The sequence below is a fragment of the Polypterus senegalus genome, chromosome 12, assembly GCF_016835505.1.
Source record: "Polypterus senegalus isolate Bchr_013 chromosome 12, ASM1683550v1, whole genome shotgun sequence".
NCBI classification, from domain to species: domain Eukaryota; kingdom Metazoa; phylum Chordata; class Cladistia; order Polypteriformes; family Polypteridae; genus Polypterus; species Polypterus senegalus.
This window is the reverse complement of record NC_053165.1, coordinates 25,059,052-25,074,712: the sequence shown is the minus strand read 5'-3', so window position 1 is coordinate 25,074,712 and position 15,661 is coordinate 25,059,052. Positions and strand designations below refer to the sequence as shown.

General features: G+C 41.7%; 1 protein-coding gene across 1 annotated transcript in view; it reads right to left on the bottom strand.

Annotated features, from left to right (window-relative positions):
* Positions 1 to 15,661, bottom strand: part of nos1 (nitric oxide synthase 1 (neuronal)) — a 71,860-nt gene that overhangs the window by 9,819 nt on the left and 46,380 nt on the right. The window contains exons 18-26 of the mRNA XM_039771422.1: positions 15,431 to 15,605; positions 12,957 to 13,095; positions 12,787 to 12,865; positions 12,376 to 12,569; positions 11,689 to 11,858; positions 11,384 to 11,594; positions 8,790 to 8,877; positions 8,207 to 8,328; positions 7,946 to 8,094 (exon numbers count right to left, since the gene is read on the bottom strand). Of these exons, the coding sequence (XP_039627356.1) occupies positions 7,946 to 8,094; positions 8,207 to 8,328; positions 8,790 to 8,877; positions 11,384 to 11,594; positions 11,689 to 11,858; positions 12,376 to 12,569; positions 12,787 to 12,865; positions 12,957 to 13,095; positions 15,431 to 15,605 (1,327 nt within the window). The remainder of the gene's footprint in view (positions 1 to 7,945; positions 8,095 to 8,206; positions 8,329 to 8,789; positions 8,878 to 11,383; positions 11,595 to 11,688; positions 11,859 to 12,375; positions 12,570 to 12,786; positions 12,866 to 12,956; positions 13,096 to 15,430; positions 15,606 to 15,661) is intronic.

The window sequence follows — 15,661 nt, the reverse complement described above, 5'->3', positions numbered from 1 at the left end:
CCCCAGGGTAACTTCTAAGCAACTGAAGGCCTCTCTCACATTGGTTAATGTTCATGTTCATGAGTCCACCATCAGGAGAACACTGAACAACAATGGTGTGCATGGCAGGGTTGCAAGGAGAAAGCCACTGCTCTCCAAAAAAACATTGCTGCTCGTCTGTAGTTTGCTAAAGATCACGTGGACAAACCAGAAGGCTATTGAAAGAATGTTTTGTGGACGGATGAGACCAAAATAGAACTTTTTGGTTTAAATGAAAAGTGTTATGTTTAGAGAAAGGAAAACACTGCATTGCAGCATAAGAACCTTATCCCATCTGTGAAACATGGTGGTGGTAGTATCATGGTTTGGGCCTGTTTTGCTGCATCTGGGCAGGACGGCTTGCCTTCACTGATGGAACAATGAATTCTGAATTATATCAGAGAATTCTAAAGGAAAATGTCAGGACATCTGTCCATGAACTGAATCTCAAGAGAAAGTGGGTCATGCAGCAAGACAACGACCCTAAGCACACAAGTTGTTCTACCAAAGAATAGTTAAAGAAGAATAAAGTTCATGTTTTGGAATGGCCAAGTCAAAGTCCTGACCTTAATCCAATCGAAATGTTGTGGAAGGACCAGAAGCGAGCAGTTAATGTCAGGAAACCCACCAACATCCCAGGGTTGAAGCTGTTCTGTACGGAGGAATGGGCTAAAATTTCTCTAAGCCGGTGTGCAGGAATGAGCAAAAGTTACCGGAAACGTTTAGTAAGGGGGGTCACACCAGATACTGAAAGCAAAGGTTCACATACTTTTGACACTCACAAATATGTAATATTCGATCATTTTCCTTAATAAATAAATGACCAAGTATAATATTTTTGTCTCATTTGTTTAACTGGTTTCTCTTTATCTACTTTTAGGACTTGAGTGAAAATCTGATGATGTTTTAGGTCATATTTATGCAGAAATATAGTAGAAAATTCTAAAGGGTTCACAAACTTTCAAGCACCACTATACACGTGTAATTACTCCTTCTTCACCACTGTATTTTTATTCAAACATCCATCTATTATCCAACCCGCTATATCCTAATTATAGGGCCATGGGGGTCTGCTGGAGCCAATCCCAACCAACACAGGGCACAAGGCAGGAAATAAACCCCAGGCAGGGCGCCAGCCCACCCCAGGGCACACACACACACACACACACACCAAGAACAAACTAGGGACCATTTAGGAAACCCACACAGACATTGGGAGAACATGCAAACTCCACGCAGGGACGACCCGGTCTCCTAATTGCAAGGCAGCAGCGCAACCACTGTGCCAATGTGCTCCCCTTTATTCAAACAGCCATTTTTTATAAAGGACACACTTTAGTGCAGCCAGTAACCAGGTAGCTCTTTGTAACAGTGTTGTTTGCACATCATTGGTAAAAGCCTGCCACTGAGGAAAAATAAATAACAATAAGATCAAAATCTAAATAAAGAACTCAAACAAATAGAAAAAGTTAATTGAGAATTTAAACCTTCACTACTGGTAAGTTCTAGGGTTTCACATACTGTACATGCAAGAAAAGGGCAACTAAACTGCAAGAACTGCCTTAAAATAGATAGCACTCATTTCATTTAAGCAATTTGAATGCAAAAGGGCAGAAAAGAGAGTTAAAGCGCATCTAAAATAATTTAAGAAAATGTATGGCAATCTATTTATGAAAAAACGGCCACTTTGAGCCCCATTAGTAGGCCAACTGGCCCCAGTGTCAGAGCTCTACTGTGCACAACTCCTTCCTGTTTCTAACAGTCTTTGTGTGCAGAGTCATCTTCTGATTGATTTGGAGGCCTCGGCTCCCTTGCATTATTAAATAGTCAGATCTACGCTTTCATTCTATCAAATACATACAGCACTGGACCTCCTAGTGAGCTACATTATAAAGACCTCAATATACAGTACATACTTCCAGGAAACCTAATCTTTCTTCATTCTTTATAGCGCCTTTTTAAAGCTGAGAACTTTACAAGGCCAGGGTTGTACACTATTTTTTTTTATTATAACAAAATGAGGAGTTCTTGCTGAAAGCCACAAAGGCAAGATCCAAGTCAACTCTTCTGCCAGTAAGACATGTTTCAATGCCTTTTCAAACTTCCTCACAAAGCATATCTTATTGTCACATTGCTGTGTAAGAGGAGTGACAGGTGTGAGGTTAGATTTTCAAATAAATTTAAACGTATTCTTGCGATCACAGTTAAACGATGAAAGCGCCTTTGGGTTATGGGATTCATTCATTGCCTGTCACCTGCTCTATGCAGACAGCATAAAATTCACTTTAGCGTTTTACTCTACTGAAGAGTTTGCTCACTGAAGCATTCAGTGCCATTTTATTATTACTTCTGCAAATTAAATTGGATATTGGACACGGAATCAGGAGCAGCCACATTCTAAGACTGTAGCCTCTGATTGTCTCTTTAACATAGTTCTATTCCCCACTTAACCCTTCAGTACGTGGATAAAGGAGGTCTACTGAGTGAGCAGCATCAGCCTCTTTTAAAACCAGACTTATATAAGTCTTCTTTTTTCCTTCACAGGTGAGGGCACATGTGTGCCACAGCAAGGGCAGAATAACAAGAGGATATAGTAGAGCTGGGACAACCAAAGGGCAACAAAACATGATTGCAAAAAGTGTTCAAAAAAGGGCACCTGAAAGCTGGCCGGCACATGAGCAAAGAACCAAAATCAATTTTTTACAGTGATACTTTTGCTATGCTTTGTGTTCAACAGAAATGTATGTGCCTCAGTTCTGTCTCCTACACTGTATTTAGAAGCTGTGTCATTAGAAACAATATGTAACCTAACAATCCGTGCCGTGTGCTATTCTAACAATGCCTGGCATGATGCAGCGATTGCACTCTCCCTGCAGTTAGCAATGGTCCTAGACCTTCGACGAAAAAAGTTATTAATGTCAACTGAATTGAACACAGGGCGGCACAGTGGCGCAGTGGTAGCGCTGCTGCCTCGCAGTTAGGAGACCCGGGTTCGCTTCCCAGGTCCTCCCTGTGTGGAGTTTGCATGTTCTCCCCGTGTCTGCGTGGGTTTCCTCTGGGCGCTCCGGTTTCCTCCCACAATCCAAAAGACATGCGGGTTAGGTGGATTGGCGATTCTAAATTGGCCCTAGTGTGTGCTTGGTGTGTTTGTGTGTGTCCTGTGGTGGGTTGGCACCCTGCCCAGGATTGGTTCCTGCCCTGTGTTGGCTGGGATTGGCTCCAGCAGACCCCCGTGACCCTGTATTCGGATTCAATGGGTTAGAAAATGGATGGATGGATGAATTGAACACGTTTGTGTCCAATCCATTGCAAATAGCCTGGGTTAAATTCTTGGAAAAGTCATGAACTTCTAAAGGCAAACCTGACCTCATGTTTACACTAATACAGCATGGTGGCATAAAGGTTCCTGAAACAAATCTTAACTCCGCAGAGTCTGCACTGTCTACCCTTGTCTGCATGGCTCTTTATCTTGGGACTCCAGTTTTCTTCTCACATCCCAAAGACATTCAAACAATGGGTTGCTTAAAAAAGTCAGGCTATATATGTGCACACATGAGCAAAGGTATGCCTAGAACACTGTAAGGTCCAAGGGCCCACCTAAGCAACCAGAAAACAGATTAGTGACATCAAGCACAAAGAGAGTTTTACATACTATAATAAGGATTTTTAATACATTATATTGAGCACATCACGGAAAACCAGAAAAAAATGATTATGTTAAGTTTGCTATAAAATGTTAACAAAATATTAAATTATAGAGGAGAGTTTATGATCAATTTGCATTTTTGCACCCCAATGTCTCCTGCTGGGAGCAGTGCTCCACTTGCCCTAAATTCAGAGATGCCAAATCAAAATGCATATCACTTCCAACATTATGGATGAAGAGTTTTTTTTCTTGAAACCCCCAATAGTGCCCATAGCCAAGATCAAGTTCATGCTATCATTTTACTAGGCTGAGTAACATATCTGCAGTCTCAGCAATTAAAGATTAGTTATTTTAGCAATATAAATGGGACTTTCAAAGCAGTGAAATTAACAGACCAAGATTTGAGCCCTCTTGTGGGAAGACAGAAGATTTTAATCCACAGAACTTGAAGGTAATTATCACATGTTGTGAAGGACTGACAATGTGTTGGTTGACACTTTTAAGTGCTTGACATGACAGCTAGTTTGAAGTAGTAATTATTCAAGAAAAAAATAAAGCTGATCACATAAAAAAAAAACTTGCAAGTAACTCTGAACCAGTTCATGCTCTGCACTAGTACACCTAACGTGACCCTAATTAATGCTGTACAAAGGATTTTAATAAAACAGCAAAGAAATTTTGAACAAAGTAAAGCATGAGAATGTATGTAGGACTCAAATATCACAATCTCCTCAAAGGATGATATCATCATAATGCCCATATTTTGATGAGTACACAGTGTTAGTAGTAAGAAAGAACAGAAAAAGCTAACCCATCCTTCATCATTGGCAAAGCTTTCTGGAACATTATCGATAAGCTCTGGGTGTTCACATCCCGGGTGGCATGGTGGCATGGTGGTAGTGCTGCTGCCTCACAGTAAGGAGACCTGGGTTCGCTTCCTGGGTCCTCCTTGAGTGGAGTCTGCATGTTCTCCCCGTGTCTGCAGGTTAGGTGCATTGGCGATCCTAAATTGTCTCTAGTGTGTGCTTGGTATGTGTGTGTGCCCTGTGGTGGGCTGGCACCCTGCCCAGAGTTTGTTCCTGCCTTGCACCCTGTGGGATTGGCTCCAGCAGACCCCCGTGACCCTGTGTTACGATACAGCGGGTTGGATAATGACTGGCTGACTGACTGCTCAGATCCCTATGATGAAAAAAGTGGATTCTGGCAATGATTGAAAGAATGTCCAAAATGACAACTGCTCAGCTCAGTCCGTGTAGGGCCACAGTGTGTGTGTGTGTTGATTTCCATGGTAACTAGTCTTTAAATCAGAGTCTAATTTGCGTGTCATTTGAACTCATTGTTCATTTATTTATTTGTACCCGTTCTTGATACCAGATTAGGGATTCTGAAAGAGTTCACAGTTTGGTCTTTGTTTTTCAACAGCATTTAATATAGATCATCTCTATTAAAGGTATTGTGCCTCCTTGATGTGCCTGTTTTAATCTTAGTCTAAACACTTTTATAAAGTTCAATTCCAGTCAGATGATATAGCAGCATGTCATGAGCCTTGAAGCGTAGCCACATATTTACTTTCAGCCACAGCAGAGCTTGTTCAATAGAAATTGCTTACATGTTTGAAAAATGTGCAATCGAATAATATAAAGAATGGTGCTTAATAAGAATAGCACACGTGTGGACCAAGGTATCATTCCCATTTCCTAAGCTTAATGCTTGTGGTTTATTCTAAATTCACAGATCAAGGGCAGAAATGGGAAACCACTATGCTTAAATTAATAATAAAGTCCAATTACAGTCCTTGAATTGGTCTCAGATTACAGAATGGCTCCAAAGAAATTCTTCTGTTGTTAAAGCCCTTCATGGACAGAGACGTGTAGTCTCTGGTTGGAACAATTCCTCCATTTAATGCAGAGACGTTGGAACCTGGATCTTATCTCAATTGCATTGGGGGTACAGCACGGACTAAACACTGACTGATGAGGTGCCAGTTCATTTCAGAGTACACAGATTTGTGTATACAACACTAATTTAGGGTTGTTTCTGAATTGAAAATGCACATCTTTGGGATATGAGAGGCAAACTAGAGTATCCGTGGTAAAATAGTACGGCTCCAAAATCCTAATACTAACCCCTACTCTCTCTTCTGTTCTTTTTCCGGTTTTCTGTGGTGGAGATCTGCGCCACCACCACCTAATCAAGGCACATTGATGTCCCTACATTGATGGATTAAAGGCCAGAAGTCCATGTGACCGTCAGCATCAAGTCCTTCCATGAGAACCCTGAATACAATGAGGACTGATTGAGGTCATTTATGTTAGGTAGAATGAATGCCTAGAGGGGGCTGGACGGTCTCATGGCCTGGAACCCCTGCAGATTTTATTTTTTCTCCAGCCGTCTGGAGTTTTTTTTGTTTTTTCTGTCCTCCTTTACCATCGGACCTTACTCTTATTCTATGTTAATTAGTGTTCTCTTATTTTAATTCTTACTTTGTCTTTTTTTCTCTTTCTTCATCACGTAAAGCACTTTGAGCTACATTATTTGTATGAAAATGTGCTATATAAATAAATGTTGTTGTTGTTGTAGAGGGAGAACATACAAACTCTGCAAAGAAAATGTCTGGATTAGCCATTGTCACACACACGTGTTTAAGGGACAACCAAAGGACCTGAATAAATGTCGTTCCACGCCGGACCAGGGGGTGGCGAAGTGTGCTAATTCTCTCTTTCAATTCCTTGCAGACCATTCTCAGGAAATCCCGCCCTGTTCTGGGGCAGCCAACGACATCACTTCCGGTTCCGGTCCGGATGACATGACTTCCCCTGCAGGGGTTTAAAAAGCCACCATCTTAAGTGGATAATCAGTTCTGTTTTGGACTCAGTCGTGTGAACATGTATTTGCTTTTGAACAGATTTTGCAGCTAGGAAATATTATATGGGTGGCTACCCCAAACCTTCCCAATGTCTCTTGGTCGTTCTTGTTACACCACATACACACAGACTTATGAGACTGTGCGATACGGTGATGTCCCAAGAAAGGTAAATTACTTCCATAATCAAGAGATCTTGAAAAGGCTACCAATTTTCAGTTGGTTCATTGAATCACTGCAACTAGAATTTGATTTTGGCAAATTTTTATCAAACTGATACAAAATTAAACGTTTTATTGAACAAAATATAATTTTTGCCATTCTTTAACATATGAGCACAGAACCTGAGGGAGATCCCTACATGATGTATCTAAGAGTTTCCTCTCTTAGAAAAACTTATAAATGTGGAACAAATGGTGCAATGTTTAATATTTCTGTCTCATGGATCCATCGTCCCAAATTTCGAAACCATGCGTTTTCATTGTCTGTGAGGAAATGGCATGTTGTCCTTGCATCTGTGTGGATTTTATTTTATATAATTTAGTTTTCCTCCCACATCTCCAAACATGAGAAGGTTGGGTTAACTAGTGACTGTCAATTGGCCCCAATGTGAATGAGTCTGGGCATGTGTGTTGTGTTAGTAGGTCCTGAAATGAACTGATATTGACAATGAACTGTCTCTGCCCTTGTTCCTGGTGTTGTTCTGATCAGCCCATGACTGTGAATCAAATTAAATGAGCTGTGAATGTTATGTACTCAAAAAAAGAGAAATGCACCTTGTGTCACACACGTGCGCATGGGAGGCAGCTAAAGGGCTTGAGTGACGGCAGTTCTGAGGCATGCCGGGAGCTGGCAGAGTGCACTGACTCTTTTTCTCTCTTTCCTGTAGACCATTCCCGGGAGATTCCATCTGGCTCTCTTGACGTCACTTCCGGGACCGAGCCAATGGAAGTAGACCTTACCGACTCCGGCCCCTGTGATGTCACGTCCGGGCTCAAACCAATGGCTAAAGAACATGGGCCTGATCCTTATGACCTCACTTCCTGTCTTCCCCTTTAAAAGCTTGTCCCTTTTCCCTAAATCCTCAGTCTTGTTTTGGACTCAATTGTATGCACATCAGTGCTGTTTATTTTCGTAAAGAACGTGGTTGCAGCCAGGATACCAGATTATACGGGTGGCTGCCCCAAACCTTTATCTGAGTATGTCTCATTATTGTGACACTTGTCAAATGAAACATGGAACTCCAAACAAAAGAAATAGAAAATGAAAAAATGGAAATTTTGAAAATAAAGTATTATGCAGCTTATAATTGCATGAAAACAGCTCCTGAGATCCAGTGAAAAAATCTATTGTGCCCCACATTTTTTATTCTAGCAACACTAGTCCCCCACAAAGAAGAGTGACAGAGCATTTAATACCTTTGGCTTTCCAGGTTCTCTTGAGTAGGCTGTGTAAAGTTCTTCAAAAACGCCTTTATTTTTGGCTTGTAGTGTTTCTTCTTTGTAAATGTGATCAATTTTGGCTTGTCTACACCCAAATACAAGGATCATAGGGCTCCCTATAATTCCTAAAAATATAAAAAACAACATATATTAATTTTTAATGAAAATATTTGCAGTAATTGTTTCACATACTGCACTCCTTATGTCAGTCAGTAAACCAAGTGCATGAGTATTCACCATTCTGCTCAGTATCGTAGAGGCGCTGCTGCCAAAAGCTTCTGAAGGGGGCAATACCTGTGCCGGGCCCCACCAAGATGCAAGGAACCTTAGGGTCAGGAGGCATCCGAAAAGAAGGGGCACTATGGAAACACAGCAAGTGATGCTTTATAAAAGTACAAAGTGCAAATTAAAAAAAATACAAATCAAAAAACAAAAAAGGCCATTCCTTTTTAACAGTATTTCCTATCAAATAAACATAAAACAATTGCATGTTCAACCAAAACGGCCTAACTGGGAGGCAGCATTCAAGATGAAATACACATCCTGCAACTACACCCCAATCTGAGAATTCATTTTGAAAACAACTTAAAAATAAACTTTCTGGTGCTTCTAAAAGACAAATTAGCCATAATCTTTTATTTGCATCAAGAAAGGAATAAAACATGTAGTACACTTGCAGTATTTCCCCCAACCTATCCCTAGCTAACTGGCTGTGCCAGCAATCAAAATGTGAGAAAGAAATCACTCAAAGAAAAGTAGACTTCCGGGGGGGAGTTAGATTACTTGAGAGAAGTGAGAAAATCGAAGTGAATCACGATACCCTCTAACGAAGCAGGGCACCATCTCATCTGTTTCTATCCTGTTGAGCCAAGAAGAACAGACTCCATGGTGGAGAGGTCCATCCCCATCTAGGAAGGAACAGACAGGCCAATCAGTTGCTTTTGCTAGAACTACTTTAAAAATGCACAATACTAGAAGAAATTTTTGTAGGCAGAATTGTCTGCTAGAGAATAAAAAAATCATAGAGGCTACAACAAATCACTTGATTTCATATATACTAAGTACTGTAGCAAAGCACTGCACAGGAGCAAGCTCATCCTATGCCTCACTTACTATGGGGCAAATTTAGCTGCAAAAGAAATCTAAATGGGAGAAGAGACCATACAACCTCATAGTACTTTTTCAAGTGTGCCCAGGTGAAACATTTACGTATAAGTTTAAAGGCAAGAAATGCAAGTCAAAAGGCTATTGTTGCTCTGTAAGTGCACGTAAACTAAATCGTATTTTCTTGGTGTTTATTGCTACAGTAATTTATAAGGATCATTAGACTTCTGTATTAACTTTCACATTATAGAAATTACTGCGGTGGCCTGGCACCCTGCCTGGGGTTTGCGTGGGTTTCCTCCCACAGTCCAAATACATGCAGGTTAGGTGCTTTGCCGATCCTAAATTGACCCTAGTGTGTGCTTGGTGTGTGTGTGTGCCCTGCAGTGGACTGGTGCCCTGCCCGGGGTTTGTTTCCTGCCTTGTGCCCTGTGTTGGCTGGGATTGGCTCCAGCAGACCCCCATGACCCTGTAGTTAGGATATGGCGGGTTGGATAATGGATGGATGGATTATAGAAATTATGCTTTGTTATTAGCAATGGCAAAAAAATCCAATTAATGTTTCATTCTTTAAAACAATAAATGAATACATTTATATTGAGTTTAGTCAATATAAACAAACACCACTATTGGAAAAAATTATGCCGATTTAGTTTTTACATGGTTTGTATTTTCACTGAGACCTATCCATACCTGGCAAAGCTGCATGTTTCCTTCTCCAGCTGTAAAAAGTCACTATATATGCACCCGACCCGACACAGATTGGACACAGAGGCACACGTATAAAATAAATAAACTATTTATTTTCTTCACCTGTTGGGCATTCCTTCCCCGTAATCTCAACAGGCACAACACAGTCCCAAGCACAATACATCAATACAAAAGCGCTCTTTCTCTGCATCACCACCATTTCTCCCCGGCAACCTTGTCCTCCTCCACCCAACTCTGGCCGCTGAGTGGTGGTTGCTGGCTCCTTTTATTGGGCACCCAGAAGTGCTTCAGGTGTTTGACTACCAACATCTGGCTGCACTTCCGGGTGTGGCGAAACCAGTGCCCAGAAGGGTCCAGCAGCTCCTGCTGCAGCACCCCCTGGCGGCACCTGTGGAACCCAACAGGGCGGCACAACACTACAACCCCCATGAAGCTGTGGGGGAGTCTGAGGCACCGCTGCAACCCAGGGAGGCTTCCATCTAGCGTCCAGGGGGAGATATTGTGTTTCCCAAGGTTGCTCACCTGGATCATATGCTGCAGGGGCGTCCTGGCCATCCGTCACACAGCATATGAGATGGTCGTGAGCAAACACAGGATAAATAAAAGTAACTCTCCTTAATTTCATATGTCTGTACTGCTTCTCTGTTAACTTTTAGAAAATGTTTATATGTATGTTTAAAATGCTTGCTTTTGAAAAACTTAACTAATCTCACTATAGAAGGTGGAAGGAAAACCTCTACCATTGGGGCAGGTCTGTGAGTGATGGCATATTAAAGATTGCAGTTTGTCCAAAGCATGATATAATCCTGTAAGAAATTGTGCATGCATGTCTTTCTCAGAATTGTTGAAAATGTATCCAGTACAAGATCTGAACTGTGAATGCTGTCGTCCCTCAATAGGCTTATATGTTTTGGGTATGCTGTCCACTCGGGTCGTTCTGGTTTTACATTTTTGCATATCTTGCAGATAGTGTCTAATCATCTGCAAAATAACTTAATCATTTAACACCTATATAACAACAGATGGGATAGCAATACGTAAGGATAAATCTATTGAGGCATTTTATACCACACTGCTTGTGCAAAGACTAATCTTCCTTAAATACAGTAATGCTATTCTACCTTCTAAAACTCAACAGGAAATGTCTTATATTTTCTTTAACAAAGATAAATGGAATTGTCTCTCCAATGAAGCTGTGGGTGTTACAATGACTGTACAGTTGCATTATTGACTGAAATATGTATTATTATAAGTGCTTTGTTCTCTTAAATAAAAGAGGAAAAATTGCAAGATCAGTATTGTCTGATCTCCATCCATGGAACAAGTCTTGTTTTCATCCAACAACAACTCAACTCTAGTTCTTAAAAGGATTTCCATAGTGTTGAAAATATTCACCAATAATCCACAGCCTGCCAAAAAGCATCATCACTCTTTAAAATCTAATATGTTACATAGAGTTTAGCATATATCCAATGCTAAGACATCCTCCATACCCAATCATTGCTGGTGTAGATCAAGTTGGGAATCTTTAAACCACCACCTGGTAACCTTGCGATAATGTACCTATTTCTGCTCAGACAGAGTTTAAGTGTGCATTACCTCTTGTGCGGTAAGACACCACTGCTACAGTGAGATGAATTTCATCAGGATACAAATCAGGAGAAGAGCTAATGGAATAGTAGCGTGGTGGCAAGAGAGGCAGCTGGGTGAGCAGCAATGTGGTTGGGATCTGCAAAGATGGAAACTCCTCAAGGACCTCCACCAGAGTTGGATTGTTGTACCACTTCCATTCCTCATACTCCTGTAGGCCCTGCGATACAAGGAAAAACCTGAAGTGAGTGCCAATGTGATTCTGTGGTAGAGCAGTGATAAAGGCTACAGGCTTAAGAAATGTGCAGGCTCACCTTGCTGAGAACTTCCAGCCTCTTCCTCTGCTTTTCATTTGAGGCAAGTGATGCAAACTGCTGAAGGAGTAAAGGACTGGGTGGAGTAGTGATGTCCAGAAAATATTTAAAGGCTTGGAATACAGTACATGGGGGGATGCGACTCTCATCCGTCCAGTTACTGATTACTCCTTTAAAACAGAAAGTGGTTTGGTCAGTTGTCACAGAAGTACAAGTATACTTAGGAAGTCCGGTCTCTTCACACTTGCCAGAGTAAAATGCGATTATAAATTGTCCACATGTCTGAATATGTGTGTATGTGCATGCGATATCCTGGCAAGCTATTTAGGACTGATTCATATATTGTCCTGTAATGAAAAAGAGAGTTGCTAAAATGGGAGGATCAGCCGAATGCACTAGCAGCTCCTTAAGAGAACACAGTCTATGCTTCCCAAATAAAGCCCTCCAGTGCTGACTGGTTTATTTGCTAAATCGCATTCTCTTCCAGCCCGACAACACAGCTGTGTGTGAACACACTTATTACTGACCATGCTGACCAAGCCTTCCATTAAATTTGAAGCTGCTGGACCAGTTTGTTCTGAGATCTTTTACTCCTGGAATGGCAGCCTGAGAGCATCTTAAACATCCCTCATTTAGACGAATCCATAAAAGCTACATATACCCTTCAACCGATCAGTAGTAGCTTACCTAGTGCCGTGCTTTTCTCTTCCAAGAACTCCAGTTTCGCAATCTGGTTCAGTGGTGGAGCATCCTCAAGTTTTTCCAGCAAACCCATAACAAGGTCGTCTTGGTTACCCGAGAAGATGCCTAGATGATCACCGGGCTGGTACTGCAGTTCCTTGTGATTGTTGGTGTGGAGACGTAGGAAGATTGTTGAGCGACTGGCAGGCAAGAACAGATAGCTTTTAGGTGGCAGAAAGTGTCCTGCTTGATTTCATACGGATCCATTCACTGAGACAGAAAACATTAACTGCAATGCAACAGGAGTAAAGGAATGACAGAGGAAAATTTATGGGAAAAGTGCTGTCTAGTGATGCACAAAACAGACAGGGAGGAAGCAGTAATAAAAAATTCAGGACATGTAAATGGAGGCCACACCTGGAGTTAGGACTTTGCAGATTTTGACGATTTATTAATCTGGCCCCAAAGACTTTCTTTTTGTGAATTCTGTACAATGCTGTTGGGAAAGCATAACATCGAAATAAGTAGCGATCATAAGCTGAGCTGCTTGGTATTGGACGTGCCATCTAGGTAAATAAGAAATGTACCTTGTGTCAGCACAGGAGCCTCAGCAGTGCAGCTCAGACGGAACTTGCTTCTTTTCCAGCTACGGTCATTGCTAATTAAGGAATCATTGGCTTTTTCTATGTTTACATCATCTCCCACACAGAAAACATCACAGGCAGCCTGAAAGCAAAACGCACATGTTAATCTGTAGGCATAGGGTACAAGTCGCAAACCCCAGCATAAGAAACCCTTACAAACTGGACACATGCATATATATTCAGCTGTGACAGTGTCTCACTGTGTCTCACCGAAAGGTTGCTGGTTCGAATCCCGTAAATGCCAAAAGGGACTCTGCTCTGTTGGGCCCTTGAGCATGGCCCTTAACCTGCAATTGCTGAGCGCTTTGAGTAGTGAGAAAAGCGCTATATAAACGCAAAGAATTATTGTTATTATTATATTCTGTCGGAGATGGCTGGGGTGGCGACCTGGCCAGGACACCCAGGAGGACCAGAGGAGGGCTTATGCCTTCCCCAGACCATGTGGGGGCGACTGCCCTGGTTCCTTTGGGGGCCACGGGTACAGAGCTTTGAAGCTCTACCCTGTAGGGGCCCGTGGTCACTGCCTGGGGGCACCCCTGTGCCTTTGGAACCTCGGAAGTGCTGGGGGAAAGAGGATTGGGGACACCCGGAGTGCTTCCGGGAACACAGCCGGTGCTTCCGCCACACAGGGGCGTGTTGGCGGAAGGTTACTGGAGGACACCTGTAGCACATCCGGGCGGCTATAAAAGGGGCCTCCTCCCTTCATGTGATGGCTGGAGTTGGGTGAGGAGAAGGACAAGAGCTTGAAGGAGAGGAGTGGAGGCGGTCTGAAGAGTGATGCAGAGTGTGAGAGGCCTGGACTTTGAGGGAGTATCTTGGGGGTTTGTGTTGCACTTATTGACTTGTAAATAGTAGGAACTGTAAATAAACGATTGGTGGTGCATAATGCCATGCCTGCCTGTCTGTGTCCTGGGCCCGTTCCTCAATTCATACTTAATGCATGTGGCAACATGTATGGTAGTCTGTGTGTACACGATAAACTATATGAACCTGTATGTATCAGGCTCAGACATGATTGTGCTTATGTTATAGTATAGTTTTGTGCCACAAATTAAATATACAGTATGTTCCATTGCTGATTGGTAGTGTAGAAGCATACAAGCTGATGTGGATGAACACTTGAAGAACCAGTATGAAGGTGCATATTAATCTGTGTTGTTGATAGATTACATGAACATAAAAATGTTTGCTAATATGCATTGACAGGTTGGCTTATATATGTGAGACCTAATATGTGTACTGTTCATACAAGTAGGTGGGTGGGTTTAAGCGTCTGTTTGCACATACATTATAGATTATATGTATGCACCTTTGCCTGTCAAGCACGTAGTATGTACATGTGAAAGACTACGTACTCTGTATGTACCAGTGCGTGTGAATTGTGTTTACATGTGTGGGAGCATTTAGATAGATAGATAGATAGATAGATAGATAGATAGATAGATAGATAGATAGATAGATAGATAGATAGATAGATAGATAGATAGATATTTTATTAATCCCAAGGGGAAATTCACATAATCCAGCAGTAGTATACTGATACAAAGAAACAATATTAAATTAAATAGTAATAAAAATGAAAAAAATAAAAATAAAATTAATGTTAGCATTTACTCCCCCAGGTGGAATTGAAGAGTCGCATAGTGTTGGGGAGGAACGATCTCCTCAGTATGTCACTGAAGCTGCTCCTCTGCCTGGAGATGACACCGTTCAGTGGATGCAGTGGATTATTCATGATTGACAGGAGTTTGCTTAATGCCCGTCGCTCTGCCACAGATGTTAAACTGTTGGTGGCAGTAAATATACTAGTTTGGGGAAGGATACATTTCATGTGTGCTTGTGTGTAGACGCATTACGGTCTGAGTGTGCCTGATGCATTTCCAGTGTCTGCAATAGTAGTAAATACAAGCATATGTACTAGCCAGGTAGGAATGTATATACTACTGTTATTTTAGTGGCTTTTACTTGTGTTGCACAAAAATTACTGTTAGTTTGTTTGTGTTTTTTACATGTATGTATGATTGCTTCTATTAACATGTCAGCATGTGCATCCAAGAAAGATTATTTTAATAACAAGCAAGAAGAAACTATCTGGGAAGGCTGTTCCCAGTATATGAGATAATAGGTTCATTATGTGCAGGAAGAACCATGGACTCTGGGCAAACTGTAGGCCACTTCTATTTGAAGTCTTACCAGTGATGTAAAGTCTTAAGGGTCCGCCTGCAAATAAAGATGAAATGTAGTATTGTAGTTATGGATCTAACACACAGCATTAACTATTTTCTATTGACTCCAATCAGCCCAGCAAATTCTCTGTAATTGGCACCTCTCCTTTAGAACACAAGGCAATGTTCTGCCCCCAAGAGGCTTTCCACCTTCAAGTTTCACTCAGATTGTTTGCAAAGGTTTTTCGTTACCTTAAAGACCTTTTTGGCCCATGTTCGAAAAGACTCTTCCTGGCCACAGAGTTCATCTCCTTCTCCCATTTTCAGAATGCGTTCTCCTCCTAGCTCCTCCAGAAGAGTGTCTACAGCACGAGCGAAGGCACAGAAGTGGGGATAGGCTCGGGAGCCAAGACCAAAAACTGAAAACCTGTCCACCAAAGTAAAGTGAGAGAGGTTTGGCACTATACCAACATGGTTTAAATG